General features: G+C 34.9%; 1 protein-coding gene across 1 annotated transcript in view; it reads left to right on the top strand.

Moving 5' to 3' along the window:
* The window catches only part of LOC106465201 (pleckstrin homology domain-containing family D member 1-like), a 32,806-nt gene that overhangs the window by 6,640 nt on the left and 11,737 nt on the right, over positions 1-14,429 (top strand). The window contains exon 4 of the mRNA XM_022393053.1: positions 12,436-12,528. Within this exon, the coding sequence (XP_022248761.1) occupies positions 12,436-12,528 (93 nt within the window). The remainder of the gene's footprint in view (positions 1-12,435; positions 12,529-14,429) is intronic.

The raw sequence follows: 14,429 nt of genomic DNA on the forward strand, positions 1-14,429 counted from the left end.
CAAAGGTTGTGGGGTTTAGTAGAAGTTTGGTCCACTAGTCTTTCATTTATTTAACCAACCATAGAAGATATATATGTAACACATGCATTAGGCTACTGATGTTTTTTCTTTCTGTCTCAGTTCTTTATTCCTTTTAATATTCTCCTATTTTGAAGAGGCCTCACTGTATGTTTGGTTGAGCTTAATAATAAAAAAAGATATTCACTTCAACCTAACCCTAACAAAAGTATATGTCATGTGTGTTAACTTTATTCGTATAAGTAATTACATATACTCCCTATTCACAATTTTCAGTAACTGTAAGTATCACTAGATTTAAAATAGTGTAGTTATATAACTATACTTAGTTACTTTTACACTGGTTAAAAGCTTGAAATTAAGAAAAAATAAACCCCTACATTAAACTGTTTACAGGTTGTTATATCTAGAAACCCATAGAAATTATTTAGAGAATACACAATTCAAACACATGACAGAAGTACTCGCATGTGCTTTGAGTGACTAGTAACATCTTGAAGGTCATATGCTCTTGTCAAAAAATAGTACAAGGACTGACAGCAAGAAAACATACACAAGACAAGAAGCTAAAGTAAATTTGGAAAAATAAAGACTGTTTATAAACCAAAGAAATGTAACTCTAGAATTAAATATTATATATGTTTTATTTTTTGAATTTTCTAAAGTTGATTGTAGTAACAATTTAATATATTGAACTTTTAAACGTTTCATTTATCAGAAGAACTGCTCAAATGTATGTATTTAAAATACATATCTAACACCTTTAAAATATTAGGTTATCATTAATTTTCCAACTTATCACCATAATACATGAATATAGAATTACTAACATTAATCAAAAGGAAAAGAAAACCAGCCTGCATTTCATATGGCATTGGACTTTCCATTTGTTATGAAAATTATAAAAATCAAAATTAATAAATTAAGGTTTAACTTTATCAAAAAGGGGAGGAAGTAAACTCTAATGCAGCCTAGGCTACAGATAACAAATAATTATTCTTTACATCCAGAATTATTTATTATTTCTAAATCTCCATGTTAGTAAGTGGTTTTAAAAGTAATCTTTAGTATAGCTGGGCAGTTAGTGGTATTTGCTAACCAATTAATAATTGGGCTCATTAATTGATTATCCTCACAATAGAGTCAATACAATCCATCAGGGATCTTGCAATTGGTATCATCGAATTTTCTTTTGACCATTCGTATAAATAGTTCATGAGTTTGCTACACTTAATAATTGCTGTTAAACTGTTCAATATTTTTCCCATTCGTGGAATTACTTGTCTGTGTTAATGAAGAGAAACTAGCAGACCCACCAGTATATATAATCAAGTATGTCCAATAAATTTAAGTGTTTTACACCCAAATATACTTTTATTTGTTTTCAAATGGTGATAAAATACTCTGATTATATTAATATATATAAAGTTATACAATATTAGTTTATTGAAAATATAACTGTAATCTTTATAAATGCTGAGTTTCAAATGCATATGAGGCTGCTGCAGAGAGCTGTGTGCAGCTATGCATCTATGCTTTTTTCAAATGAATATATTTTGGATTTTTAAAGAAAATTTTGAATACTTTAAAAAATGAAAGGTATTAATTAATTACATATTATAAAAGCTAGTCTTTCAAGATACAATTTACAGTTTGTTTCGCCAAAAAAGTCAAAGAAATAATGAAGATATGAGGAAAACTATGTGCCTTATTAAGTGCTCTTTAAGTTTCAGTGGTTACAGATAATTGCCTAATTAACTATTGTTTTACATGGGTTAAGTTAGGATTCACTCAATCACTAAGAATTCAGTAACTTCTTTTCTAATAGGCATAGAGCCACAATTCAAAGTACTTTATACAAATGCACTATTTTCTTTTTTTTTTTTTAATATAAATTTAGAATATATAGAGAGTTCCTTAAATTGAAACTAACATTCCTATATCCAACATCTTTCGATTTTTCAAAAGCCATTTTCGAACTATTCTTTGTTTAATATGATAGACATCTTTAGGTACAACAATTTGTAATTAAGCTACTTTTTTAATCGTAAACAGTTGTACATGAATATATATCATGTACACAATGTAGTACTAACCAGTAACAAACTGAAAATATGATTACTTTCCCTGTGTTTCTCCCTACAAATTTCACAAGACTATTAAAACTACTGAACATCTGTTATTGAAAATAAATGTTAATTCAAGACATTGTTTACAAATAAAAAAAAAAAAAGTACTAAAAATAACATTCTTAGGCTTTTAGTGGATGTTATCCATATACATGCTCTTTGAAGAACTTTCACCAGTATTATCAGTATGGTAAGGAGTTCTGCATGACCAATCAGAATTAGTAAGGTTGAAATAAGAGTATAGGATTTATTCCTAAATAAAATAATTCTTTATTAAAAACAATTGTCATTAAAAAAAGAGTATACTATTGTTACACAGCACTGGGATATTTGATTTCAGTACACTATTATAAAAATCACTGATTCCTTAGTAAAAACAATTGTCTTTAGATTTCATATAATAAAACTAGTAAAATACTTGTCACAGTATGTGAGAGATAATATATGATTCTGTGAAAACAAATTCAATTGATCCTAGAAAATGAAAAACAGTACAACATTTACTATTTGGCAAGAAAACTTGTGATGATACTAGATGATCTATAGCAGTGATTATAAGGATAAATATGGTGAAAATGGAGTATTTAAGAAGTATCAAAGACACAGAGATACCAAAAAGTAAATATTCAATTAGTGACATTTCGGTTTTTTTCTTTTTCTATTTCCATCATCAATGTTAAAATCTTAAAATTAATGAACAACTTTATAAGTATAATAAACATTAAGTTCTTAAGCAAAAAGTTGGTGATATGATGGAAGAAACTGTAGAAATACCCATGCATGGTGGAAAATCAATAAAAATCAAACAACATTACAGAAAATTTTATGACCACAGTCAAACATTTCCCTTTTAAGTGTTTTCTGTGTAGCTAGAGCTAGTCTTAATTCAACAAAAGTTCTGTCCACATAAATAGGTTAACAACTTAATGATGTTACATACTGTTGCTGTTATGAGTCTGTGTGTAGTAATGTCTGACAAACATAGTGAAATAAGTCATTGAGCAATCAAAATTTTTTTGACCCAATAAAGAATAATGAATATTAACTTGCTGTAAACTTTTTTTACTAAAGAAATCTTACCATAGGTAACACTGGATGTGTTTGTAACTTGTAATAAATACAGTTTTTTTTGGAATTTTGCATGAGATATTTTGGATTCCTATACAATACCTTACCTCTACTCACATATTAGCTTTACCCAATTTTGTGTTTCACTCTAAATGTGCAATTTTTGCTCATCACTAAGTCTTGAGGCTCTCACCTAAATTCATGTGTTTCCATGTACTAATGCTGCACTGTAGCTTGCAAATGACTATGTAACAACCCTCCACAAATAGGAGTGTGACACACCCTCCAAGCCCAGCTGACTCCCTTTATACTGATTGTTCAATCATCACTTCTTGATATGGCACTCGCATGTTTACATGTGTGTTTTTTCGCTCATGCCAGTGATTTAAACTTTTTAGCTTCATTTTTTGACAGCATTTTTTGTTGTTGTCTTTGCCTTGTTTGTTGAATGATTATTTTGAACTCACAGCTTCATGTTACTATTACTTTCTCTAACTTTGATCCACAAGATTTTATTCATGTTAGACTGACTACAACTATGGCATCGGGCTTCTCTTTATCTGTTGAGAAGGTGTTGGCCATAGTGCATCAAGAGTTGGAGTCAGTCCTACTTGTGGCCTGATCCTTCTTTTGAGGACAACAATTTTGACAGCTTTTTCCTCCATCTTCTTTGCTGCATCTTCTCAATCCACTGCCAGTGATCTTCCTTGTCCTTCTTTGATATGGTTTTTCAGGTTGATTATCTTTTGTCCCTTTCTCCTGTGTCTTATGATTCATCCCCTTCTCTTTTGCATTTTGTCCCTACTACTGATTATTTTGTTTTCCCCTCCTTCTCCTTCTTCTGGATACAGCATACCTTGTCCTCTTTATTTGGCAGATACACATGCCTTGACCTATCATTGGGCTGAGTTTCCCTTTCTCGACTCCCAGAATTTGGAGTCACTTATTCAGGGTTGAGGATCAGATCCTTTATCTTCCCTTTGCCTTTTCCCTGCTCAATTCTCACATCTTCAACTCACACTTACTACTCTTTTGCATTCTCTCTACTCTGTGCACCTTCTTTCCAAAGCTATCCACTGTCCTGAGGGATTTTTCAGAAGATACTTATTCACTTGTCTTCTCTACGTCAGTGCATTTATTTTTTGCTCTCTTTCTCCATATGTGGTTGCTTTGTTGTTGGGACTTATTAGGCAGAGATGCTCTACTTTCTCAAGGGCATTTACCAGCCTCTTATCTCTGAGACCTTCATCTGGCTCCTTTTCTTTACCAGTCTGTTGGGGCTGTCCCAGATCCTCTGGAATCTCATGAAGAGGTTGCACACCAACACTCTTCCATTTTTTCTCTGCTTTCCCATTATTTGCAAGCCTCTCCTGCACCAATAACTGTAACCTGTCCTCCAACTTCCTCTCCTTTCCCTATTCCCCCTTCCCGTGTTTCTGCTCCAGACTGTCAGTACTCTCACTTCGACTTCAAAGTCATCAGTGTCAATGTTGACTATCTGTTTGGGCACAGTAGGCTTGGTTTGCAGACCTTTGGAGCAAGTTTGCCACCATTTTTTTGTCTTTTGGGTGTTGTCAAAGAGCCTGATTCTTTTTTTTTCCTGTTCCCTTTTCTTTTCCTTCTCGGGATCCAGTTTCTTGTTAACATTAAAAACTAGTGTTGAGCCTTTTAACGACAGGTGGTATTGAATGTGTTTTTCTTCCTTCTTCAGGTTTGTTTGTCATCCCCAAGAAAACACAGAATTGGCATCCAGTTATAGATCTTTTGAACCTCAATTGCTGCATCAACTACCCTTGTTTTGTCACAGAGTCTTTTCTCACCTTCACATGGCTTTTGCTCCAGGTCTTTGGATGATCAAGGATGATGACTGGGATGCTTATCTTCACATTTCTGTTTTTACTACTTCCAGGCATTACCTTTGGTTTGTTCATCAAGGTAAGATGTTTCAATTCTGCACTTTCCCTTTCAGCCTAGCTTTGGCCCCATACATTTTTTGTTGGGTAGTCAAGGCTTTTGCTCATCACATTCATAGCATGGGACTGTGGTTTCACCATAGATGACTGACTTCTTTTAGCTCTATCCCAATAAGCCTCCTACAACCATACTCTTCTCCTTCTTCAAGAGTTTGCACATTTGGGTTGGTTAGTCAAACTAGAGAAGTTGCATCTCACCCACACTTAGTATCTCATTCATTTGAATGCATTTTTCAATTCACATCTAAGTAGGTCCCAGCCTTCTCCTCTTCATATAAGGGACCTGAAGCAATTAGTTACCAATGCCATATCCTCCTACTCTCACTGCATGAGAGGTTCTCTCTCCTTTAAGGACTTGGGCTTTCATGGAATTCCTTATCTCTTTGGATCATGTTCATGTGCATCGTTTTCAATTGACTCTGTATGATCAGTGGAACCTTGCTTGGGATCCCTTGTCCTCCACCATTCACTTTCCTCCTTCTTTGCTCCTTGACTTCTGCTGGTGGCTCGATAAAGCCAATACCACAGAAGGTGTTTCCTTTCCTTGTTTGGATTTCCATATGTTTACAGATGTGTCCTTGATGGGCATATTTAGACTCTCAAGAGATTTCAGGTTGGTGGCCCAATGACAAATCATCCCTTCATATCAATCTCTTGGAACTTTTGGTACTACAGTGGGCTTTGGATTATTTTCTTATGATGGTTTGTGGACATCTTCTGATGATCCACACAGACAGCTTTACAGTTGTTTCTTATATCAGTCACCAGGAGGGAACTCGGTTTCACTCTTTCTGTTTCCAAACTCTTGATCTCCTTTTCTTGGCCCATTCTTTATAAGTACGTCTTATTGCTTGTCATATTCCAGGTGCCCTGAATCTTGTTGCAGATTGTCTCTTGAGGCCTGACAAGGTACTACCAACATAGTGGTTCCTTGATCCTCTGATGTTTGAGTGACTGTGCTCTCAACTGGACACTCCTCTGTTGAGTCATCCAAATTTCTCTGTACTAGCTGGCTCAGCTACGGTTTCCTCTACTGAACCTTCTCCAGTCCTCTTCCTTTACATCTGTCATCCTCCTTACTCCTTCAACTTCATTCCTTCCTCTCATATCAGGCAGTATGAGCACTCTGTTTTCACATGTGGGTTTTGTTCTGTCACTTGTGAGACATTCTAGACTCTCTTCATGTGTAGCCTTCCTTCTTTCTTGTTCCATTCATTCTTATCCATCCTTGTCTATCAATGAAAATGGCACATATTCCTTAGCTGGTCTCTGTGTTGTACTTTCTCCCATTCGACGAAGGCGTATCACTTTTGATAATTTCTGGCTACAGGGTGCCACTATCTAATACTTTCAGATTTTCCCATTATTTTCATGACTTCTTTGTTTTCCACATCCTGCTGTCCTTCCTCATGGGGACCTAAATGTTGTTCTCCAAGCCCTTACCCTTCCTCCCTTTGAGCCTTTAGCCTCATGTTCATTGTACCATATTTTGCTTAAAACCTATTTTCTACTTCATTTTATCTGTGGCTATAAGAAATCTAACATATATGCCATTGATGCTTCCCATATTCATTTTCATCATTCTTATATTCTTCTTTATCCTGATTGTACTTTTCTCCTTAAAACATCTGTAGCTCATGAAAGAGACAATGAGGTCACCCATATTTCCCTTCTTTCCATTTCTCACCTTTATTCTCATTCTTAGCCTGATCATATTCTTTGTCCCATCCATAGAATTTGATGTAATTTGGCCCACACTGCTTCTTTTTTTTGCAATTAATGCTCCTTTCTCTCTATTCCTTACCACTCACCAGTTCCTAGCTGCTGGGGTGGTGGACCATGGAGACTTCCTCCTGAGTGTGACCAATTCCACTCAGTAAAGAGTAGGACAGTGGTGTTCTGTTGGTTTAGATGGTGTGAACCCTCCTCCTATCATGGAATGGATGAAACATTCCTGATGCTGCCTGGTTTTGGACAGGAGATGATCCGCCATGTACAGTTTATCCCTCCAGCTGACTTTCCCCCATCCTACTGCTGCCTGTTGTTGGTTCCTGGATGGTCTGGTGTTAGATAGGCACAGGACCAGCTAACATATATCCTCAATCATGTGGTTGGTACAGACCATCGTCCCACTGCAGACTGGATGAGAGATATCCAATGCTGCCTAGTTTTGGACTGGAGTTGACCCACCACATATGCTTTCCCTCATCTTATCATTGCCCAGATCTTAAGTTCCTGGGTAGCCTGGTGTTGGATATGTGTAGGGACAGCACACATGAGCACTATCTAGGTAGACAGAATGGAAGCTGCTTTTCCCTTCTACTTCCTGGGATTAAGGTGAAGATAGTTGGGATCCTCCTCATACTATGAACTAGATGAAAAACACCCAATGCCTCCTGGTTAAATTTTGTATGATGCATGAACTTGAGTGCACCAAAGAGCATCATTTACTGTTGAGAACATGTGAGAATGATTCTTCTGGCTGCATGCACATAAAAATATTAAACAATGGTGTAGACATAATATGTGTGTACTGCCCAGAGGAATAACTGACCGTATGAAGGAAAACTTTGGTGGAGAGTTATGGGTTCTTCCGTTGATGTAGCTGGTCCTCTCTCAAAAACTGAAAATTTTAATTGATATGTGCTGGTTATTGCTGATTGCTTCACCAAGTGGTCCAAAACTTATCTTTTGGTCAGCAGTCCATTGCAGGTGTGGTAGTTTAGCAATAAATAACACAGCTCTGAGATATCCAATGTATTATGATCATTGCTAGATCTATCTAGCTGGGTAGTGTTGGCATTTCTGTGAAGTAAATCAGGCAATTCTTGCTAAATACACAACAGTGACAGATTTGATTGTTAAATAATATCCTAGGAAAATTACTGTTGATGATTATTGGAAACTGAAAAACTAATATGCTGAAAGGACTTTAAAGTCCTTGCTTCCCAAGAACTTGGGTTAATTTTTGTGGTAAATGCTATGCAAAGATTGACTTGTAGGAATGTCTTTAAGTACAAACTGATATGTTCTTGTTTTCAGTTGCCATGTGAAGATTGTGTCTGATGGTCTGGTACATCTATATATCAATCTTCCTAAGGTGCAGTAAAGTAGTTGTGCTCTAACACAGCATGAGAAATTGACAAAATCAGGCAACTGATGTTTCATTTTGTGTGGGTTATTTTTATGTTTTTCTGTAACATAGTGGGTTTTTATGATCCCAAAATGGCAGTATTAATGAGAAAATTTGGTGCAACCCATGTTGATTGCTGTGTTATGATGGCCCAATCAATTTTACTGCTGTTCCTTGTGCACCTTCTTCATTGGACTGAGTATGTGCATGTATTTTGCAGCTAACAACATGAAATGTGATCTGGATGGATGATTATGGAAGGAAGAATCATTTTTGATTATTTATGTCTATGATTATTTTATTTTCATGATATTATTTGATTTGGAGTTTTAACTGTAGGTGCTGCCAAAGGCCATGAATACACTTTAGCAAACATAGAAAGAACAACTGATGCTGGTTGCTAAGGTTATAAACTAGTTGCTGAATGGTAATGTTACACACTGCAGATATGGTTTGGTTAATATGTGATGTTGACATAGATATATATATTGGTACATACATGTCTTACTTTATGTATGGGCAAGTTTATGTGTATTTTACTATGTGTCCTAGTGTTGTGTACAAGAATTTAGCTGTAACATTTAAATGTGTTATGTTCTGTGAAGACCACAATTTTTATCTTAGATTGCATTAAGTAGAAATCACTATGTTATGTTATTTCTTAATGCTGTTGAAGAATATGCTTGGTTTGGTCCCATGCTGAAATATTTCACTGAAAAACATAGTGTTGTTAAATCATCTACATTGCAGCAAGTAAGAAACATTGTGAATCCAGTGTTTTAAATGTTGTTGATGAAGGAACATTTTGCAGTTGAAGCAATTGAAATATTTGCAGATTTTGTGATTTAACCTTTCTGAAGTGAAATCATGATTATTTATTTATTTGAAATGAAAGAATACACAGCATACCCATTGTTTTGAAGTAGTTTCAGTTAGAAATATGTTTGATTTGTACTGTTGAACTGTTTTTGGACTTTGCTGATATTACTGAATTTTTTCTCATTGAATGTATATGTATGTATCTATACAACTTGAAAAATTCATATGGATATCTATCTATATATATGTGTGTGTGTATATATATAGATAAATAGATAGACAGATAGATTGATAGATATAAATACTAGCCAACATGTGCATGTATGTATAAAACTCATGCAGTTACAAAATCCAGTCCATGCACCATACCATTAGTCGAGTATAATTCAGTAGTCCCTCCAATCCTGTGTTTACAGGCTCTCCATATAGCTACAGGGTATGAATATAGTAGCTATATATATATTTGACAAGCATGTACATAACATCTGGTATGTTGATCTCCATACATCTTAGTGATCATACATGCAGCTCCACTATCAATGATAACATTGTGGCAATGATATTAGGAGCAATAGCCATCCAAACTGCATGAAGCCAATCCAAAGGTTGTCATTGTTTCTAGGGAGGGCATCATATGTATTTCAAATAGGACTATTAAACAGATTTATGTTCATGATGGACATAAAAAAAACTAAAGAAAAAGATTATTAAAAATTGTTAATTTAAAAAGGGAATAGGGATACTTAAAAAAAAATACAAAAACAAGATAGGTAGCTTAAAGTGAAAATGCAATTGCCAAAAAAAAGCAAACAAGCTTGAGGTTTGAGACATAGTGTTGACATTATACTCTCCTAAGTATTATAGCTTTTAGACATGGAGTCAAAATAGGCATTTGTAGCTTGAAATAATAATGTCAACCCTATGTCTCAAACCTTAAGCTTGTTTGTTTACTCTTTTTTGCAGTTTCATTTTCTTTTTAAGCTACCCATCTTGTGTATGTATTTTTGAAGATCCCTATTCCTCCTTTTTTAAGTTAACAATTTTTAATATTGCTTGCTGAAGTTCTTGAAGCATCTCAGAAAGAAGAGTGGCGAGAAACAGCACCGCTCTACGGTGAAGGATGTGCAAGCAGTATCATTAGATTTTTTTTTATATTTCACCCCTTTCTCCTATTTTTGTTTTCATTGGATTGATATAATAAACAAACATCTGCAGTCAAATATGATTTCTGAAACAATATTCTTACCTCTTTTTTCACACATAACTCATTCCTTGCCAATCTACTTTTTGAAATTTTGCACATGCAATTAGTCTTGAGCTATCTCCTACCTAAAACACATGTTATAATATGAACTGCACTAGTGCATGATGTAATCATCATGCAACGATAACCCTTCACCAGTATTAGGGTGACATTTCTCCATATGCAATAGATCCCCATAAGTACTTGCACTCAAAATTAACTTCATTCTTATCCTTGGCTCTATCTTTAATGGATGCGTTTCTTTGACTTTAAACTTAATCAATTTTGTGAAATTTGTGCTGCCTTCCTTTTCACAGTGTTAACTTTCTTTGGTTTCCTTGTAGTTTATTTTAACTTTGATTTCAAGCTACATTGCTACTAAATAGCTAATTAACTAACTAACTAAAAATTTACTCTGGCAAACTGGTATAATGACAATGAATTCTCAAGTGATGGTGACTACTACCTCCTCATGAGGTTCTAGCAATGTTGCTAACACTGCCCCTACTTTGTGGCCACTGGAGGCTTGTTGACTGTTGAAGATGTTATAGCTTTGCCTCATCTCCATGTCCCTGCTTCTGAAGTGCATTCTCTTCTTTCTAAACCCAGCCATCAGGACAAGGACTTTGATCACATCTATCACATCAGTTTCAGATTCAAGCTACTGTGTGCAGAGAATTAGAAATATTGTTTCGGAAGTTAACATTTTCTTTTCTTGATAATGTATATCCGATGGATACTACCTCTCTGTGCATCTTCCCACCTTTCCTTTCAACTATCAGTGCACGTTATTCTTACCTTGTCTAAGAATGAAATTAATTTTAAGTGCAAGTGCTTACAGGGATCTACTATGCATGGAGGATATGTCACTGTACCATTGGTGGAGGGTATTGTTGCTTGATGATTATATGATATACTAGCTCAGTTCACATTATAATGTGTTTTAGATGAAAGATAGCTCAAGGCTAGTGGCATGTGCAAAATCTCAAAGCAGACATACAAGGAATAGTTCTATGGTAAGTTTTTAGGTAAGTAAATGTTAACTTTTATTTATTTTATTAGGCTTATAATAATAAGTATTCTTACTTCATGAGCATAGTCGTTTTACACCACTGTATTGAGAATAAAGTTTAAGTGTTATTGCTTCTACATTATAAAAAGTTACAGCAAATGTTTTTGAGGTAAAACTTTAATATAAGACTAAAAAGTAATGCTCAGTTACATTTCAATTACGTGTTCATTTTGTTGCAGCTATGGGTGGCAAAATGTTTTACTCACAGTACTAGATCTCATCAGACCAGCTGGGCTATGGAACTTTAGTCTCAAATGAAAAGCAATTTGTAGTAATCATGCATGTAACAACAATGCATTTAATGATGTACAACAATTAAAAGATGTATGGTTATCTCTTTTAGGGCCCTAAGTTTAATGAAATATCACAATATACTGTAAGACTAAAGACAGCTTGCTGTAGACAAAATAAACTTAAACCAACTGAAGTATTATCAAAATTAGGAAAAATAATGGATAAAATTTCCAGCTTTCTGAGAAATTTTAATCAGAATTCTTTTCGTTTGAAACTGATAAATATGTATTTTCAGTTTTCATCACACAGAATATTAAAATGAAAAATATTTGTTTGAGAGCTGTTATTTTTGTAAGATTATTTCTCTGAAAATACAAAAATTACAATTTATATTGGTAATTTTGTTTATTTATAAAGAATTAGATACAGTAAGATGCCCTGAGAAAACTTATACTAATAATTTGCTAGTTTTGCAATATAAACACAACCTTGTAACTATGGTTGAAAATAACCTTAACAGTGAGGATACCCAGCGAAGAAACAATACATTCCTTTATAAGTTAGAATGTAATAAAAGAATACTTAATTAGTTGCACTCATTACCAGTTTGATTTTTAGTTTTAGATAGCTTCTTCTTATTGAGAGATAATAAGATTTTAGCATGAATTGCTTTAAGAAAAGTATCTACTACACATGTATGACTATAGTACAAATAAAGTTTAATTTGAAATTAAATTTGTTTACAGGGAGTCATTCCATTAGGTGGTAGTACAGTTGAGCCAACATCAGATGCCTCTCAGCCTTATCTGCTTCGAATCAGTAGTGATGAATACATTTCTGTAAGTTATCAGTAACGCTTTTGGTCTTTTTAATTGTAATCTTTTATATATTTGTAGTAATTATTGTGTTTTTATATGTTAGTTTTGGCAATAACACTGATGACTGATGACCTTATAAACAAGTGAGGCACACACTATACACAGCTACATTTTCAACAACTTGAGATCAATGTTCATGAGTCACAACACTTCTTGTCTCTACAGAGCTTGTTACTCACTTCCTCATTAAACAGTCTGTAGCTCACCTAAATAAGCTCTCTTGTTGGCATGACAATGGACCATTTTGTCACACTTGGTGTTCTTTGTTTGAATGCATTTAGTTTCCTTGTACAAAAATATTGAATCATGATTGAAGCTTTAGTAACAGTTGCTTACTGTTTTATTACACTCTCACAAATTGCTACAATTAAAATGTAACTAATGATTAAAAAAATATGTTTAGTTCAGTTGTTTAGATTAGGGGTATGGACAATGAAATTCTATGTGAAACATAGTGCCTCACTGGCGAGCTGCTAATTTCAACCTTTTTATTGTTAGTGTAATTTAAATTGTTAGAAAATAAAACAAAAAATCTAGTTAGAAATCACAGAAAAACTCATGTTATTCATATCTGACCCATGAAGGAGTAACAAAACTATTTGGGCAATCTATGTATAATATTTTAGATCTGAAAAAAATATTTAAAAAGCTACAGTAATAAAATACACGTAATGTGTGGTTCTAAATTAATGTAACTCACTGCAGTTTATTCTGGAAATATCTTGTTTCTTCTGAATGATTGTGAAAGGAAATTCTTCAGGAATTTTAGACGAAACTTCCCACAGAAAACTTGGTTATGTTATTTTGTTGTGATTTTACTTGTTCTTAAAGTAAACTTCTCTTTCATAGATATTGTCTTATTACATACATTGTTAGATTTTGTTTTTGTGTAAATTCTCTCTCATAAATGAAATTAGCATTAGGAAAAAAAATCACATGCTACATACTGAATAAACCTCTAGTCATAATAAAAAGTCTGAAATTATTATTTCCGAAACAGTCTTACCCTCCTCACCCAAAGCTCTCTTGATCCTGGACTGCCCTCTAATATTGCTAAAAAATTTTTTCCAATAGTGCAGCAGTCTTTTATACCCCATCAGTTTTGCACCCTTTCAGAACATGTGCTGATCATGTGACTACCCTCCACCAATCATACTGCACCCTCTGTACTAGTGCAGCTAGCTCTATCTACTATTCTAGCCCCTCAACGTGGATTCCTGTACGTGGTAAGGGGACCTCCCAAAGAAGGTTCTGTATTTTCAGTTCCTTCCTCTGTGATCTAAACATCCACCCACGTGTTTGCCATGTGTGGCGACCCGTGAAGGGGAGGAGAGGATCCTGGTGGTTGAGTGGTATCTGGGGTACTGCAACACACTACTTTGGCCTTGAATTCCTGTAGACAGGTGGCCTTGGGGTGGCCCCCCAGGATCAATCGGCTGGTCCACTTGGGCTAGGGTCAACTGAGTACCAGTGTTAGGCATTCTCAACGGGTGTTGTGGACATCGTGTCTGCTGCTGGTGTTTGGGTATAGTGCTCGTGAAACCCTGGCATTGCTGCAGTATCCTTGTTTGACATTGTAGTGCGGCCCCTTGTAGGACTCCATGGCGGGTGGGGTCAGTGGGTACTGAATCTTTTTTTTTAATTATGGATCCCCCCAATCCAAATGAAAAAATAGTAAAAACTCTGCTTATTGGTAAATGACCATGCCTAGAAGACTCTGCACAGCAGTCTTCACCACAAGGTGGCCCTGTACCTCGCTTTCTGATCTTACATTCACTATCTGATAAATCTTTAGGGCAAATGCCCCCTTTTTTATTCAGAAGGGCTTAGAGGGGCTTGCTGGCTCTCCAAAGTCAGTTAAG

Source organism: Limulus polyphemus, unplaced genomic scaffold (assembly GCF_000517525.1).
Source record: "Limulus polyphemus unplaced genomic scaffold, Limulus_polyphemus-2.1.2 Scaffold1866, whole genome shotgun sequence".
NCBI classification, from domain to species: domain Eukaryota; kingdom Metazoa; phylum Arthropoda; class Merostomata; order Xiphosura; family Limulidae; genus Limulus; species Limulus polyphemus.